General features: G+C 33.2%; 1 protein-coding gene across 1 annotated transcript in view; it reads right to left on the bottom strand.

Moving 5' to 3' along the window:
* Positions 1 to 4192: 4192 nt before the first annotated feature.
* Positions 4193 to 18148, bottom strand: part of LOC132753383 (uncharacterized) — a 28032-nt gene continuing 14076 nt past the window's right edge. The window contains exons 9-13 of the mRNA XM_060743841.1: positions 16502 to 17140; positions 15437 to 15646; positions 9135 to 9284; positions 7694 to 7797; positions 4193 to 4325 (exon numbers count right to left, since the gene is read on the bottom strand). Coding sequence (XP_060599824.1) covers positions 4248 to 4325; positions 7694 to 7797; positions 9135 to 9284; positions 15437 to 15646; positions 16502 to 17140 — 1181 coding nt within the window. The 3' untranslated portion in view covers positions 4193 to 4247. The remainder of the gene's footprint in view (positions 4326 to 7693; positions 7798 to 9134; positions 9285 to 15436; positions 15647 to 16501; positions 17141 to 18148) is intronic.

Here is an 18148-nt window from a genome sequence, read left to right as displayed (position 1 = left end):
ATGATTTTAAATAAAAGTATAAAAAGAATGGTTTTCAGTTACACAGTATCTCAAATCATTCTATTTTTTGCTTTGCCATCAGCTTAATCTGCAACCATAATCTGCAAAACAATCTCTCATCAGCAAACACAGTATTTTAAAAAAAATTAAATTCTAAAAAAATCAGTTTTCTGTATACAATAAACAAGGCTGCCACTCAGACAGCCTGCTCGACTATTCACAATATCTGACACAATAGTCTAATCTAGATGATGTAGGAAGGGGAATAATTCAGTCACAATCCATACTAGAGAAATAGGTCTTGGACAGTGAGTGAAGATTATACAGTCAATAGCTTTGGAGATTGGTCTGGCTTTTAATTCATAGCCAGGTTAACTAAATTCACAAAGAGGAACAATTCAGTCAAAACTGAAGCTAAAGTAAAGGGTCTTGGATAGCGAATAACAGTAACGATCAAAAACACAAAACTAGTGTGAATATGCAAGTGAATTCTGGCTGTTTTTCATTTGATATGAACTTGCTAACAAAACTTTAATCCAAGTTTTACAATGATGTTGGAATAGTGTTGAGTTAGATACTATAACCTTACTACAAGCTATTGATAATATGATATTTTGAGAGGATACTCTTGTAACATACAGCTGAAGTGATTAATGGCGCAACTCAGAAAAGAACAAACTATAACAGATTTGTCACAAGAAGACTTGATAAAAAAAGATTATTATTCAATAAAATATTTCTATTTTTAGAACTGTCACTTGTTTGAGATAAAACAACATTATAGAGTGGTTGCATGATAATCACACTCATTTTCAATGATTATTTACATGTACAATAAACAAACTTAACACCCTGAAAGACATTAATGCTCCATAAATCAGGTACAATTTTCTTTACTTCAGCAATGTCTTGACAATAATCTTGTAACTACAATTATTTTATAATTCAACAGTTATTCTTAATCCCTATTCCTTCACCCCTTCCCCCACTGCCACTTTGGCAATTGCAATGAAAATGTGGAATTGAACCAAGTTTTTAAATCATTCTGTTTGACCTCACACTGCACCAAAAGCCAAGAATATGAGCCGTGTCACGACAAAACCAACATAATGGGTTTGCGACCAGCATAGATCCAGACCAGCCTGCGCATCCGTGCAGTCTGATCAGGATCCATGCTGTTCGCTTACAAACCCTATAACAAGTAGAGAAACTGATAGCGAACAGCATGGATCCTGATCAGATTGTGCGGATGCATGCTGGTCGCAAACCCATTATGTTGGTTTTGTCGTGACACGGCTCATGTATATCTTACAGGTTTTGCCTTAAATGGGGAATTTTTTTTTACCATATTAACTTAAGGAGGTTTTATCGAATCTTTGAGAATACACAGGTCAATGTTCCTTCTGAGTTCTATTCCTCAAAGGAGTGGGAGAATTTACAATCAACTGGTGCATAACTTAATCTCTATTATAATACCATCCCTATCATAACTTAAAAAACAAACTGCAATATTGACCTTTTACCGCTAAGTTACAAAATCATAGCCAAAACCTACTGAAATGTAGCATTCCAAATATAAAAAAAACGCTATTAAGATGTTATTAAGTATAAACAATTTGTACAAAAAAAATGACCAACATTTTGAAAATTAATCTCAACATCAAAATTAATACTAAATTTGAGTTTAACTGTAAACCAACTCAAATATCAAGTTCGGGTGATAACAAAAACAACATTTTTTATCATCATTATACAACATTATATAGATCTACTTTTCAACATCTTTGATAATATTATATTAACAATTGTAAACATAACTCATAATGAGTTTTTATAAATAAAATGCAGTGCTGTTTACTATTTTAGAAACAATAGCCCTATTTCTGATAAGAGTAATAAATTAACATTTAATGGCACAAGAAAAACAAACTGTTGCAACAATAAAGAAACCAAAGCTTATTGCTTTTGTAAACATCACATGCATTTTCCTTATATTGATAAATATTCTTCATTGGACATATCATGTGGTGTGTGACATCATTATATCATGTCTCACAAGAAGTATTTTTGCATCAATTATGATGACAAAATTGCTGAAAATATCATATCTATCAATTTAAATGTCATCTTTTCTTTTGGGGTTGGGTTTTACATCTCACCAACACAGTATAGGTCATATGGTGACTTTCCAGCTGTACTGGTGGAGTAACAAACAGGCACCTAAGTGGATTCACCAACACAACGTAAGCTAGCGCAGCTGGATAGCTTCTTCACATGAAAGAATCCAAAGTCCCTGACGGGATTCATATCCACATCAGTGAGAGGCAAGGCCCTTAACAATCAGGTTACGAATTGCCCCCATAATATTTACTAGCACAAGCTAAGGAGATAGAAAAAAAACCTTCTCTGCAAATTTAGTACATGTTATTATATTTTTTTTTGTCAGATACCCAATATGCTGGGAAATTGTCAAGAGTTAATGTTAACAAGTCCTGTCTGTGGGCAATACACTCAACTTTTCTCAGTGCTTGATAGTTTAAATAAAGCAAAGAAAAGGGGAAATAATTATGCAAAATTGTAGCAGACTTACCTAACTTGCAAGTTAGAAAAAATATTTTAAGCCTTGAGTGAATTTCTCTGACAGACAAAAGGTGAAAATTTTAAGTAAAATTATGGCATTAATTAATTCAACGCAATTGTCTTTCAGGGTTATCTCACCTTTTAGATAACTTTCCAATTCTGATAGTGAACAAGTTTATAGAGAATCACTTATAGATAATGAGAAATGGACCAGATCAAAATGGTTAATCAAGGCAAAATATCAGTCAGAAAAAAGGGGCAGCCTGTAAAATATCTATTTTATGATTATCTCCCCCTTCCATATGGTGCAACATTTTGAAAGTTAACATGAATACCAAGTTTGAAAAGGATAGCTTTGATGTTTTGCATGAAAAATATTCTCTAACATAAAGATAATATAAACAAACACTCATGCCGACAAGAGGGCCATGATAATAATAGTTTTTTTTCTCTCCAAAAAATGAGGAGCTAAAAATAGCATCTCCTTGTATATTTAACAAGTTATTACTACAGGTGAACAAAGAAAAAACTGTTCTATACACTGCTGGCAACATGATTAAATAAATAACACAAATGTTCACATAGTACAAGCCTTATTGCAAAAAGGATAAAAATAAATAGACCGCACTTCAGCCTATCAAAGCACTTACAAAACTTAATTTTCAAAGTGTTATTACAATTTTTTTACAATCATTTACAATCATACCATATATAAATAAATTTACAATAACTGTTCATGCATATAAATGAGTTTTTCATCCTCAGATTTTTAATATTGACAAATTTCACATATATCTATAATGTTTCTTGTAACAGTTTATAACAATTTATTCATTTTTCCCTTCTATGCAATATGAATAAGTATTACATGAATAATTTCCAAAAATATCCAAGTTAATGAAAAATAGTGGAGCTAGAATAATGGTTAGAATCCATGGACAGTTCATGTATTTGTACTCTCTGAGAATATATAGTACAACAGTAAAAATCTATCTCGTTTTAGACAATAATGGTATAGCTGAAAGAATCCAAGAACAGTTAATGGTACTGTGGTTTAAAATCATGTAACATCACTTATATATAATGGTTGTAATCTATGCAGACATAATTGGTAAAAAAATCCATGGATGGATCTTGATAATGTGGTTTAAATCCATCAATAGAGAACATATAGTATCTTATTTATATCTGTGAAAACATTATTGGTATAACTGTAAAAATCCATGGACAGTTCATGGTATATTGGTTTTTATTCATCCATTTAACACAGATAGAATGTGGTTAGAAACTTTGAAGACATGAATGGTTTAGCTGTAAGAATCCATGGACAGTTCATGGTTCTATAGTTAAAATCAATTCATGGTACACATAAAGTAGTGGTTGGAAACTGGCACAGCTGTAAGAATCCATGGTAGTTCATGGTTCTATTGTTAAAATTCATCCATGGTGCATATAAAGCATGGTGGTTGGAAACTGCTATTGCTGCAAGAATCCATGGACAGTTCATGGTTATATGGTTAAAATCCACCAATGATGTATGTAAAGTATAGTGGTCAGAATCTATGAAGACATGACTGGTGATAAACTGTAAGAATCCATGGACAGTTCATGGTTATATAGTTAAAATCACACCTTGTCAATTGACAATAGATCAGTTTAAAACTGATTCAGCTGATGCCAAGATCTTTTGCATTTTCTGTTAACCAACTGTGGTAGAGATTCAACTTATGGTCCTTTGGTTCAACCTGAAGAAAGCATAGAATAAATTATTAAAATCAATTCAGCCAGGTTGTGGTAAATAATAATCACAGTCTTTATGTATATTCATTCATTTTGACAGTCTTTTCTCAAGTTTAAATTAACAAATAATAAGATAACAGTAATCATTGCAAGTCTCTAAACATGTACAGATTGGATTATAACTGAATGAACCATACCATAATTGATTTAATCATACAATATCACACCTTAAATTAATGAGATCACACTTTAATGAATCATGCCCTAATGAGATCACTTTAATGGATCATTCCCTAATGAGATCACTTTAATGGATCATGCCCTAATGAGATCACTTTAATGGATCATGACCTAATGGCATCACTTTAATGGATCATGCCCTAATGAGATCACTTTAATGGATCATACCCTAATGAGATCACTTTAATGGATCATGACCTAATGGCATCACTTTAATGGATCATACTCTAATGACATCACACTTTAATGGATCATGCCCTAATGAGATCACTTTAATGAATCATGCCCTAATGAGATAACTTTAATGGATCATACCCTAATGAGATCACACTTAAATGAATCATGCCTTGAAATCACACTTTAATGAATCTCAAAGTAATTGGATTATCACACTTAAATGGATTAAACAAGAATGAGATCACTATATAATGAAACACTTTTTAATAAGATCATTTTTAATGATTTATTCTATATTAATGAGATCATACTTTAATGGATCATACAACAATAGATCTCATATTAATGGATCATATTATCGTGTACAGTATACATGTAGCAGATCAATAACAAAATGATAAATACCACAATAGATGATATAGTCTTAACTAGAACTCCGCGAGTCGGAGTAGTCTCCTTGTGAACAGTATAGTTGTCACTTAGGCATTTTCTTCTCTAATATAGGTTATTTATAAACACGGCTACAGGGCAATAGCTCAAAAAATAAGAAGTGCATAGTACAAGTTCTTGTGCACTGCACTTCTTCTTAATGAGATCTATCATCCTATGAAGATTCAAGTCCATAGCTTTTATAGTTTAGGTGAAATGGCCGGGATAAAAATAAAGTAAGAAAATCAACCAAGGGCAATAACTCAAAAATCATGGAGTACCGTTTTTTGTGCAATGCACTTCTTCTTAATGAGATTTTTTCATCCTATTAAGTTTCAAGTCCGTAGCTTTTATAATTTATGAGAAATGGCCCGAACAAAAATAAAGTATGAAAATTAACAAAGGGCAATAACTAAAACAAGAGGGCCATGATGGCCCTGAAGTCGCTCACCTGTATATAGGCCCCGGAGCCGGGCCAGTTTAAACACCTGGGCTTTTATTTAGAACAAACTTGGTAGACACCCATTAGAAGATGGTTCATGCTAAACATCTAAGGTCTAGCTCGTTGGGTTTTTTAAAAGAAGATTTTTTTTAAGTTTTTTCTTTACACATATAGTTAAAAACAATGACACACCTGGGGCAGGGCCAGTTTTGACCCCAGGGCTTTTATTTGAACAAACTTTGTAGACACTTACTAGAAAATGATTCCTGCTTAATATCTAAACTCTAGCTATTCGGGATTTTTCAAAGAAGATTTTTTAAGTTTTTGCTATACACATATAAGGAAAATGAATGTCCTCCGGGGCGGGGCCAATTTTGACCCCAGGGCTTTTATTTGAACAAACTTTGTAGACACTCACTAGAAGACACTTCGTGCTTAATATCTAAAAGCTAGCTATTTGAGTTTTCTCAAAGAATTTTTTTAAGTTTTTGCTATACACATATAAGGAAAATGAATGACCCCCAGGGCGGGGCCAATTTTGACCCAAGGGCTTTTATTTGAACAAACTTTGTAGACACTCACTAGAAGATATTTCATGCTTAGTATCTAAACTCTAGCTATTTCATTTTTCAAATAAGATTTTTTAAGTTTTTGCTATACACATAATTATAAGGAAAATGAATGACCCCCAGGGCGGGGCCAATTTTGACCCAAGGGCTTTTATTTGAACAAACTTTGTAGACACTCACTTGAAGACACTTTAATGCTTAGTATCTAAACTCTAGCTATTTCGTTTTTCAAATAAGATTTTTTAAGTTTTTGCTATACACATATAAGGAAAATGAATGACCCCCAGGGCGGGGCCAATTTTGACCCCAGGGCTTTTATTTGAACAAACTTTGTAGACACTCACTTGAAGACACTTTGTGCTAAATATCTAAACACTAGCTATTTGAGTTTTCTCAAAGGAGATTTTTTAAGTTTTTGCTATACACATATAAGGAAAATCAATGACCCCCAGGGCGGGGCCAATTTTGACCCCAGGGCTCTTATTTGAACAAACTTGGTAGACATCCATTAGAACATGTTTCATGATAAATATCTTAGCTCTAGCTCTTTGGGTTCTTTAAAAGAAGATTTTTAAAGTTTTTACTATATGCATATAGGGAAAATCAATGACCCCCTGGGGCGGGGCCAATTTTGACCCCAGGGCTTTTATTTGAACAAACTTGAAAGACACCCATTAGAAGATGTTTCATGCTTAGTATCTTAGCTCTAGCTCTTTGGATTCTGTAAAAGAAGATTTTTAAATTTTTACTATATGCATATAGGGAAAATCAATGACCCCCTGGGGCACGGCCAATTTTGACCCCAGGGCTTTTATTTGAACAAACTTCATAAACAAAGCTCTAGCTTTTTGGGTTTTTTAGAAGAAGAAATTTAAAGTTTTTTCTTTTGGTTGCCATGGCAACCAGAGTTCTGCATGGAATTAAATTCTTTGAACAATTTTCAAAGGTGACCACTAAAGGAACATTCCTGTGAAGTTTGGATGAAATTGGCTTAGTGGTTTATGAGGAGATGTTATTTAAAGTAAAAGATAACGGATGCCGGCCGGACGCGGGACGAAAAGCGATCACAAAAGCTCACCCTGTCACTTTGTTACAGGTGAGCTAAAAATTAGAAGTGCAAAGTACCGGTTCTTGTGCAATGCACTTCTTCTTAATGAGATCTATCTTCCTATGAAGTTTCAAGTCCATAGCTTTTATAGTTTAGGAGAAATGGCCCGGAAAAAATTAAAGACTGGCAAAAACTGAAAAATTAAAAAGTGCAGGGTACCGGTTCATGTGCACTGCTTTTTGGGTTATTAAAAGAAGCATGCATACCAAGTTTGGAGTCAATCAGACTTATAGTGACTGAGTTATGCTCCGGAGACCCCTTAGAGACCGCCTACAATGACGCAGACACCGCCAACAAAAGTAACCCCTTTATGTCGCCTTTTAAAGGAAACACAATATTTAATATAACAAATGTTTTAAAGAATGTCAATAAAAAGTTCTGTTAATCAATTAATTAATGTTAAATTACCTGTTTCCATTCATTGAGACAGAATATTCTGTAAGAGTCATTCCCGTATTTTCCTATACCATATAACTCAATTGGATACTTCCATGATTTGGTTAAATACTCATCTTCAAATAAAGACAATAAGAATTTACAATACAACACTGCTAATATCTAACTCATGACTGCCCATACACAGAATTCAACAGTATTTAAAAATCTTACACTGACTGCAAATATACGATTGAATAACTGGCTGATTGGTAATGAACTATCTGGCACCAACAAGCCTATCCAGTGACTGCTTAATAGTTAGCTGACACCCAAATATTGCTGTAAGTGACAGCATTCAGTGTATGTTTCCTTTTTCTTATCTTCTAATATGCGACATATCAATTATAATTTGAAAAGAAATAATGAAAACTAATAACATCAGACAGTAAGCAGTACTTTCATGCAATGGTATACGAAATTTCAAATAATCAAAATCATTAATAACCATGGAATGACATCATCAAATTCATTAATAACAATGGAATGACATCATCAAATTCATTAATACCCATGGAATGAAATCATCAAATAACAATGGAATGACATCATCAAGTTCATTAATAACAATGGAATGACATCATCAAATTCATTAATAACCATGGAATAACATCATCAAATTCATTATTAACCATGGAATGAAATCATCAAATTCATCAATAACAATGGAATGACATCATCAAATTCATTAGTAACCATGGAATGACATCATCAAATTCATTAATAACCATGGAATAACATCATCAAATTCATTAATAACCATGGAATAACATCATCAAATTCATTAATAACCATGGAATGACATCATCAAATTCATTAATAACAATGGAATGACATCATCAAATTCATTAATAACAATGGAATGACATCATCAAATTCATTAATAACCATGGAATGACATCATCAAATTCATTAATAACCATGGAATAACATCATCAAATTCATTAATAACCATGGAATGACATCATCAAATTCATTAATAACTATGAAATGACATCATCAAATTCATTAATAACTATGGAATAACATCATCAAATTCATTAATAACCATGGAATAACATCATTTTAAAGTAGGCATCATATCTTACACCAAGGATGTAAGAGTGTAAGACAACATATGTCAACACAGGTGAAAAGTTAAAACGCTAGCAAATCCTGCTTGAGATGCAAGGAAATAGTATTAGGGTCAATCTAAAAATTTATGTTAAGATAAGGTACTATACCCATTTTTCACAATATTTAGATTTTTTTTTCAAATGATTTATTTACTCATTTAATTATATCACATTCCAAATATTATTAAACTTACTGCATAATAAACATATTTTAAATCCCCACAGACATGTAAGAAAAATATTGCCTGTTTATATGATCAATAGAAAAGATGAAGGATTTTGAAACTTTAGGAACTTACTAGAAAATCTTTTTATTGTGTAGGCTCTTTTCTCATGAAGGCCTAATGGTTGTAAAATCTTTGCCATGGCAACCTGGTCTCCTTTACGTGCAACATCTGGATTCGGCCACTTGTTCAGAAATTTCCACAACAACGGAATAGCTGCTGAGCCTGAGGAAAGGTAAGTTTTTAAGAATTATCAATTTTGCTGACAGAATGAAATATAATTTAACTGGTATACTTCATTTTATTATTTCTTGTATAGGTTTATAACAAGATATAACTTACTGTCTACAGTGGTTAAAGTATAATAGTCTAGTCTCTGCACATTAACTTGAATTTTCTCTTAATACAATACATAACAACAACATTGGTAATGACAATAACAAGAGCTGTCACAGGAGACAGCGAAGCTCGACTAATAAAATACTGGACGCAGTAAGGAGGACAAAACTATGAAAGAAAAATCAATTATGTATAATTATATATTAAGTTAAAGTAAACAAGATATGTTTGTAAAACATGTATGCCCCCTATCGGCAGCCAATTAGTCATGTGATCAGGTTATTATGCATGACTTCGGACCCAGTGAACAAACAATTAATAAGGGTTATCAGTTATCTAGTATCTACTGGTCATGACTAGTCACAAGGTAATAATAATTGTGACCCCATAGGTTGTGTGAAGCAATTTAAGTTATTACAAATCTTACCAAATAATATATGCATAAATTTTATGAATCATGTAGGCCTCATTAATGACAGCCAAGTTGTTATATTACATAAGACCATCAAATGTGTATACCAAAAGCATTTTTAGTTTAATATAAAAATATCAACCAAGGCAACTTGAGTTGTTGAGTTATTGGTCAGAAACTGTCATTAACTACAAAGTCAATATGACATTGACCCCTTGACCCCTAAATCAATAGGGGTCATCTACTGGTCATGACCAATCATCATACCAAGTTTGAAGTTCCTAGGCCTAAGCATTCTTTAGTTATTGATCGGAAACCATTTTTACCTACAAGGTCAATGCGACCTTGACCTTGGACACCTTAACCCCAAAATCAATAGGGGTCATCTGCTGGCCATGACCAATCATCATACCAAGTTTGAAGTTTCTAGGCCTAAGCATTCTTTAGTTATTGATTGGAAACCGTTTCTACCTACAAGGTCAATGTGACCTTGACCTTTGACACCTTGACCCAAAAATCAATAGGAGTCATCTGCTGGTCATGACCAATCATCATACCAAGTTTGAAGTTTCTAGGCCTAAGCGATCTTTAGTTATTGATCTGAAACCGTTTTTACTTAAAAGGTCAATGTGACCTTGACCTTTAACCCCTTGATCCCAAAATCAATAGGGGTCATCTACTGGTCATGACCAATCATCATACCAAGTTTGAAGTTCCTAGGCCTAAGCATTCTTTAGTTATTGATCGGAAACCATTATTACCTACAAGGTCAATGCGACCTTGACCTTGGACCCCTTAACCCCAAAATCAATAGGGGTCATCTGCTGGTCATGACCAATCATCATACCAAGTTTGAAGTTTCTAGGCCTAAGCGTTCTTTAGTTACTGATCAGAAACTGTTTTTACTTACAAGGTCAATGTGACCTTGACCTTTGACACCTTGACCCAAAATTCAATAGGGGTCATCTGCTGGTCACGACCAATCATCATACAAAGTTTGAAGTTCCTAGGCCTAAACGTTTTTAGTTAATTGATCGGAAACCGTTTTTACCTACAAGGTCAATGTGACTTTGACCTTTGACCCCTTAACCCCAAAATCATTAGGGGTCATCTGCTGGTCATGACCAATCACTATACCAAGTTTGAAGTTCCTAGGCCTAAGGGTTCTTTACTTATTGATTGGAAACCGTTTTTACTTAAGACGTCAATATGACCTTGACCTTTGACCCCAAAATCAATATGGGTCATCTACTGATCATGACCAATCACCATATCAAGTTTGAAGTCGGCAGGCCTAAGGGTTCTTTAGTTATTGATCTGAAACCGTTTTTACCTACAAGGTCAATGTGACCTTGACCTTTGACCCTTGACCCAAAAATCAATAGGGGTTATCTGCTGGTCATGACCAATCATCATATCAAGTTTGAAGTTCCTAGGCCTAAGGGTTCTTTAGTTATTGATCGGAAACCGTTTTTACCTAAGAGGTCAATGTGACCTTGACCTTTGACCCCTTGACCCCAAAATCAACAGGGGTCATCTACTGATCATGACCAATCACCATACCAAGTTTGAAGTTCCTAGGCCTAAGGGTTCTTTAGTTATTGATCGGAAACTGTTTTTGCTTACAAGGTCAATGTGACTTTGACCTTTGACCCCTTGACCCCAAAGTCAATAGGGGTCACCTACTGATCATGACCAATCACCATACCAAGTTTGAAGTTCCTAGGCCTAAGGGTTCTTTAGTTATTGATCGGAAACTGTTTTTGCTTACAAGGTCAATGTGACCTTGACCTTTGACCCCAAAATCAATAGGGGTCATCTACTGGTCATGACCAATCACCATACCAAGTTTGAAGTTCCTAGGCCTAAGGGTTCTTTAGTTATCACTCGGAAACCATTTGGTCTACGGACCGACGGACCGACAGTGCAAAGCAATATACCCCCTCTTCTTCGAAGTGGGGGCATAAAAATAATATTTGTTAACATAAATTCCAAGATCAAGGGGAATAATTCTAGAAATAATGCTAGAGTTATGGACCTTGTCACACAACATTTGAGTAATGATAAGAAATATATATTTTAAGTTTGAAGTAGATACCTTAAAAAGTAAAGAAGTTATTATATTTCTTAAAGAAAATCCTAAGTTCAAAGAAAGATAAATGTGTAAATATTGCTTCAAGAGTTATGAACATTGTCACATAAAATGTAATTGATGATAAGGAATAAGTATTTGAAGTTTGAGGTAGATACCTTTAAAAATAAAAAAGTTATAATAAAAAATAACATTTTTCTAGTAAAAAAATCTAAGTTTATGGGGAGATAATTCTTGCAATATTGGTGCTAGAGTTATGAACCTTGTCACATAAGATGTGGATGATGATAACGTAAATATATTTGAAGTATGAAGTTGATCCCTTTAGAAATAAATAAGTAACAGTAAAAAATAATATTTTTTATGGAAAATTCTAAGTTCAAAGGGAGATAAATCTGTAAATATTGGTGCTAGAGTTATGAACCTTGTCACATAAGATGGGGATGATGATAGCGTAAATATATTTGAAGTATGAGGTTGATCCCTTAAGAAATAAAGAAGAAACAGTAAGAAATAGTACTTTTTGAGGAAAATTCTAAGTTCAAGGGGAGATAAATCTGAAAATATTGGTGCTAGAGTTATGAACCTTGTCACATAAGATGGGGATGATGATAACGTAAATATATTTGAAGTATGAGGTTGATCCCTTAAGAAATAAAGAAGAAACAGTAAGAAATAGTACTTTTTGAGAAAATTCTAAGTTCAAGGGGAGATAAATCTGAAAATATTGGTGCTAGAGTTATGAACCTTGTCACATAAGATGGGGATGATGATAAGGTACATATATTTGAAGTATGAGGTTGATCCCTTAAAGGCCCAACTGGACTATAAAAGCCAGCAGATGGCGCTAGGGCAGGTTTCTTATTAATTTTATGCATGCTTCACTTCAGGGACCCTTTTTCAAAGATTTAAGATTAATTACCAAATGCATTTAAACAACACTTGGCATGTATGTAGGCATAGATATTCTTGATATACATGTAGATTGACCAAAATTATTCAAAATAAAACTTTGTTAAGTGTGTTTCTGGAAAAAAATACTGGCTGTAAAATTTGAAATTTGAATTTCCATGGGAGGAGCCAACTGATCATTACAGGTCATGAACCTTCAGTAGTAAACAGATGCACGTGGCAGTGTTTATTTCAGTGAGAGAGATTTGTAGCAGACGATATATATTTCAGGGAGGGAGATTTTCAGCAGACGACACATTCTAAATCTAATGCTGAATACATGATAAGAAAAAACAATAACTTTTACTGATCTTACTTTATCAAAAAGTATTTATATCCAACAAATTTACAATAATCCATTAATCTATGATTTTTTTTGAATTTTAAAGTACTGATTCAACTTGTATTTAAATGGTTTAAACTTCATGAAAACAGTAAAAGTAACTCCCAGGTATATTTCATTTACACTATATTTTGTTGTAAATATCTTGTAGTCAAAATTACATTTCACAAATGTTTATCATTTGTATAAAATTTTAATATATATTAATAGTTTAAAAATATTTTAAATTCCTGTCAAGATCATTTTTAGCAGTTTTTCTTAAAAGAAATGTCCCATGTAAGGCACATCCTTTGGATTTGGACATAGTTGTCTGACTTGATGAAAAACAACTGACTTCAAAAATAATATCTGGACAAGATGGCTTGATAATGTCTTTTAATTAATCTGATTAATCTGTGAGTTATATAAAACATCCATTAAACCTCTCCTGTGTATAATATGCTGTTTTGTTTATATTCTCTCTGCAGGTTAACACTGCATTCTATTTTTAGCTCATGGTTTATAACAGACAGTTTTACATCACTGATTAGTCACACCCACAAATACTCGCTGCCGCGGCAGCGAATGTTGCCCCTTTAAGAAATAAAGAAGTAACAGTAAAAAATAGTATTTTTTAAGGAAAATTCTAAGTTCAAGGGGAGATAAATCTGAAAAATATTGGTGCTAGAGTTATGAACCTTGTCACATAAGATGTGGTTGATGATAAGGAACATATATTTGAAGTTTGAAGTTGATACCTTAAGAAATGACAAAGTTATAGTGAAAAATATTTTACTGCACCAAAACTTTAATCTAAAATCTGGACGCGGACGCCGGGGCGAGTAGGACAGCTCTCCATATACTTCGTATAGTGGAGCTAAAAAGGGCTAAAAAGTTATTTACAAAACTTTACAAAGTAATTTACAAAACTTTACAAATGGATTTTTCTACAGCACACACTTATGTTAACTTTTATAAATACAGTAGAACTTTGGTAAGTCAAAGTTGAAGGGACTTGCGCAAAAACTTTGATACATCGGGACTTCGACTCATTAATCGGTCTCAATTTAATAACAAAATTTTGGCCTGTTGACGTATACAAGGAAAGTACAAAAAGCAAACAATAGGAAAGGGCGATAACTTCACCAGCTTTTAGTAAATATTTCGCGTCTGAGTATCACGAGACACCAGGTCACAGAAGTTCTCAAATGAAAGTACTCAATTTGAATAGTAACAATTAAATCATTTTATCACACATTTAAACACATACAAAGGCTGTTTGAAGACAAGGCTGTGTAATTAACACCTGTCACCCAAATTGATTTGAACTCATCTTTGCGGCCAGATAAGGTGTGAAAAATATCTCGAGATCGAAGGTGTCAAAAAAATCAAAGGACTGCGACTAATTTTTGGTAAATTGTACTCGATTTATTCTATACTGACCATAAAAAAACTTCGACACATCGAAAAATTTGACACATAAAATTTTGACTAATTAATAGGTTTCATAAGGAATATATACGGGGAAAAAACGTGACTTTAATTTTACACTGACACATTGAGAAAATTGACTAATCGAAATTCAACTCATAGATGTTCTACTGTATTTAAAATGTTTAGTATGAAAGATCATACAGCAACTTCCCATCTTTACTGGCAGAGGAAGACCTAAGGTGCCTCTTCATGATTTTATTTAAGACATAAGCGGACACCTGAGCAGAACAACTGACCTTCCTACATGTTGCTGGATAGTTTCCTCACATGAAATAATGCAAAGTCCTTGAGGGGAATCGAACCCACAGCTTTGAGTGTCATTTGATTTGAAATCAGTGACCTTCATCACTTTGTCACAGTCAGCTGCCCCCCTAATTAGTGAAAATGTCATATGAACAAATAAAGTGATTTTACCTAGCATAATATCATGATAATAATGTAGAAATATGGCAAATTCTGGTCATATTTGAATCAAACTTACTTAAGTAGCATTTGGGTCATCTCCCTACATAATTATATAATTATTGTTTGCTATTCAGTCAGTACATATTTCTGGACCATTTCTAGTTATTTTGGGAAAAGGCCTATGACTGAACCTTAGCAGGGTAAGAGTTAATTCATTTTTCTTAAGTTAAGATTTTTTTTTCAAAAGAATTTCTTAATCATCTGCAAGAATGCAGTTTATAGTGAACAAAAAATCTAACTTATACATTCTTTTTCTTCAAGATTTAGGCTGAAAGGTAAAGGAAACAAACAGTTATTCTTACCTGTTGTTCTATTTAAAAATATCGTAGCAACAAGAAGTTTCCAGGGATCGTGAAAAAGGCTTTCCTGAACAAGATTATGGGGCGACTTGGGCGGGGTCCACTGCATGTCACGGTGAAGCTGTGGTTGAGGAATAAAGATACCGTTCAAGAAGTATTGGCTCTCCATCTCAGGGTTGGGTGGAGATGCCGGAGGCGTCTGTACATCTAATTCTGAAAATAATGTTATCATATTATTAGATAATACAATAGATATATACAATCATGAACCAATACAAGTTGGGTTTTTCGGCTAAAAGGCCCATTATGCCTCAGAAATGCTGTCATTTTTTAATAACTTTTTCATAAAAGCTTTTTTTTAATTTAGGTATCTTGTTACTGTTTCCAAAGAAATACACATTTGCCATATACTATGTTTTGCTGACTTTGTTGGCATTTGATATTAGATTAGTGAATTAGTATTTTGTATCAAAGTAAAAATATTACTTTGTTTACATTACTTTGTTTACATTTTGCACCTTTATGACGCATAATTTACTGCATATTCAGTGCTACTTTTTCACTTGTTAAACATATAACATGCATATTGAAAACATGTTTGACATTTCTAAAAAACTTGGAAAAAAATATGGATTTCTTAGGCATAATAAGCCCAATTACACCATAAGCAATCTATAGGCACCATACATAGTTATCTTTTGGACTGCTTTGAAATTCCATTTTTGCCCAGCAAGCTACTGATTTTTCCTCCCTTTGTACCCAAATTAAGACAAAAGAGAATTTGAATATCCAATGAAATAACATATACTTGTTCTGTTTAATATTATGATAGTAACATCAGAAAGTAGAGCCTTAAATTGAAAATGCAATTAAAATCAGTAAGAAAATGTGCCTGTTGGCACCTGTTGAAGAGCATAAATGTCCATCAACAAATTAGAAATCAATAATACTCTTACCCTAAAATTTATAGCATTTCCCATACAACGTTAAAATCAAATGAATGAAAATACTGTCAAAATTTAATGTATTATTTTTCAATGTATGAAATTAACATATTCAATATTATACCTTCTGAATCTGACCCATGTACGATCAAATCATCCTCTGTGCTATTATTATGTGAGTTACGTGAAGGAGACCATGTGTTTCCCAATGATAACGATCTCACATATTTCGGAGAATTCGATTCGCCTATCTCCGCTGAAAGTGTACGTTTTAATGACGGTGAATTACTATAACTAGTCCTGTGGCGACCTGAATCTGGTGTTTTACTCGACGATGACTGTGATGAGTTCCTTGATCGCCGTGGCGATATATCGGGAGTATGAGTCATAAAATATGCGTGTTCATCAAGTCCGTTGAAATGCCCCATTTTTACACTAGCAAGATAAGCATCTTGCACTGTTACACTATCCGTAACATTAAATACCCTCTCCTCGTCTGCCGTAAACGTAAAATTAGAATTTCCGTACGTCAACATATCATTTGCACTTATAAATTCCAAACTTGTAGCACTAGTATCAGCATAATTGTCTTGTTCGCTCTCCTCAATAATGTCTTCAGGAAATGTGATACCGTTTTCATCATTTGTGTTAACTACCGCACTCAGAGATGACGGATCAAGAAATGCCCCGTGATTTTCCATGACAACAACTTTTTGAATATTGTTATTGTCTAGAAGTAGATCGCCCTCAGATCCTTGCGAACCTATTGGCATAATGGAAATGTGCATATAGTAATTATACAGTTGGTTTAGTTGTTAGTCCATCTGTACACTCCAAAATGCTGCCTGTTACTTTAATGGAGCAGAATATTTAACCAAACTTTTCTAATTTTTCCTTTTTTTGTTGATTTTTGACAAACATTGTATAACCAAAATATTTCAAAATAACAAAAAAAAATAAAATAAATATAACATGATTACAATAAAAGATATCACAGCTTCGCAATATAGTCTAAAAGCTTTTTCTTAATGATTTTTTTTTTAAATCATAGATTGCACTGACAATATGCTTTTTCATCAATGTCCAAATAATACAAAACTTCAAATTTAGTATCTGATAATCTCCATTTCAGCATAATTTCACAAGCACATATCTCTTCCATGTCCAAAATGGGTACATCAATTTTTATTCATTAAATTTTTAGTTTGTAAAAATGTTTTAAAACTCCACAAATTTTTCTTAACAATGGACACAGTTCATGATCACACATTCCAAAATTGCCATCTCCAACCTTTTAATTAACGACAAAGTTGCACTGCTGAAATAGTCGGGTGTTAGAGAGGGAATATTGGTAGTAGATTATTATCAAACTGTAATAAATATTACAAAAATATGAAGTCATTACTGTTAGAACAAATCATTCTGCAATGCCTATTCTACAAAAAAAAACTCAATTTATTATAATATTTCTGTATATAAGGTCTTTGTTTTTACTGGCACTTTTAATCAAGTCACACCAAGACAACTTTATTCATTTATATAACCAACAACATATAAAGCAGTGCCAGGATAGCTTTTAAGTTTTTGGAATTTTTATGTTGTTTTTTTGTTGTTGTTGGGTTTTAGATCAGTCATATGGCAAATTCCAGCTTTACTGGTGCGGGAAGTCCGCAGGTGCCCCTATGTGCATTATTTCAGGCACAAGCTGGCATCTGAGTAGAACCATCAATGATTTTTAAGCTAAGTGGATAGCTTCCTCACATGAAAGAAT

This window comes from Ruditapes philippinarum, unplaced genomic scaffold (genome assembly GCF_026571515.1).
Source record: "Ruditapes philippinarum isolate M1 unplaced genomic scaffold, ASM2657151v2 ctg4_1_1_1_1, whole genome shotgun sequence".
NCBI lineage: Eukaryota > Metazoa > Mollusca > Bivalvia > Venerida > Veneridae > Ruditapes > Ruditapes philippinarum.
Note: the sequence above shows the minus strand (reverse complement) of the source record. Positions and strands in the feature narration are given on the sequence as shown.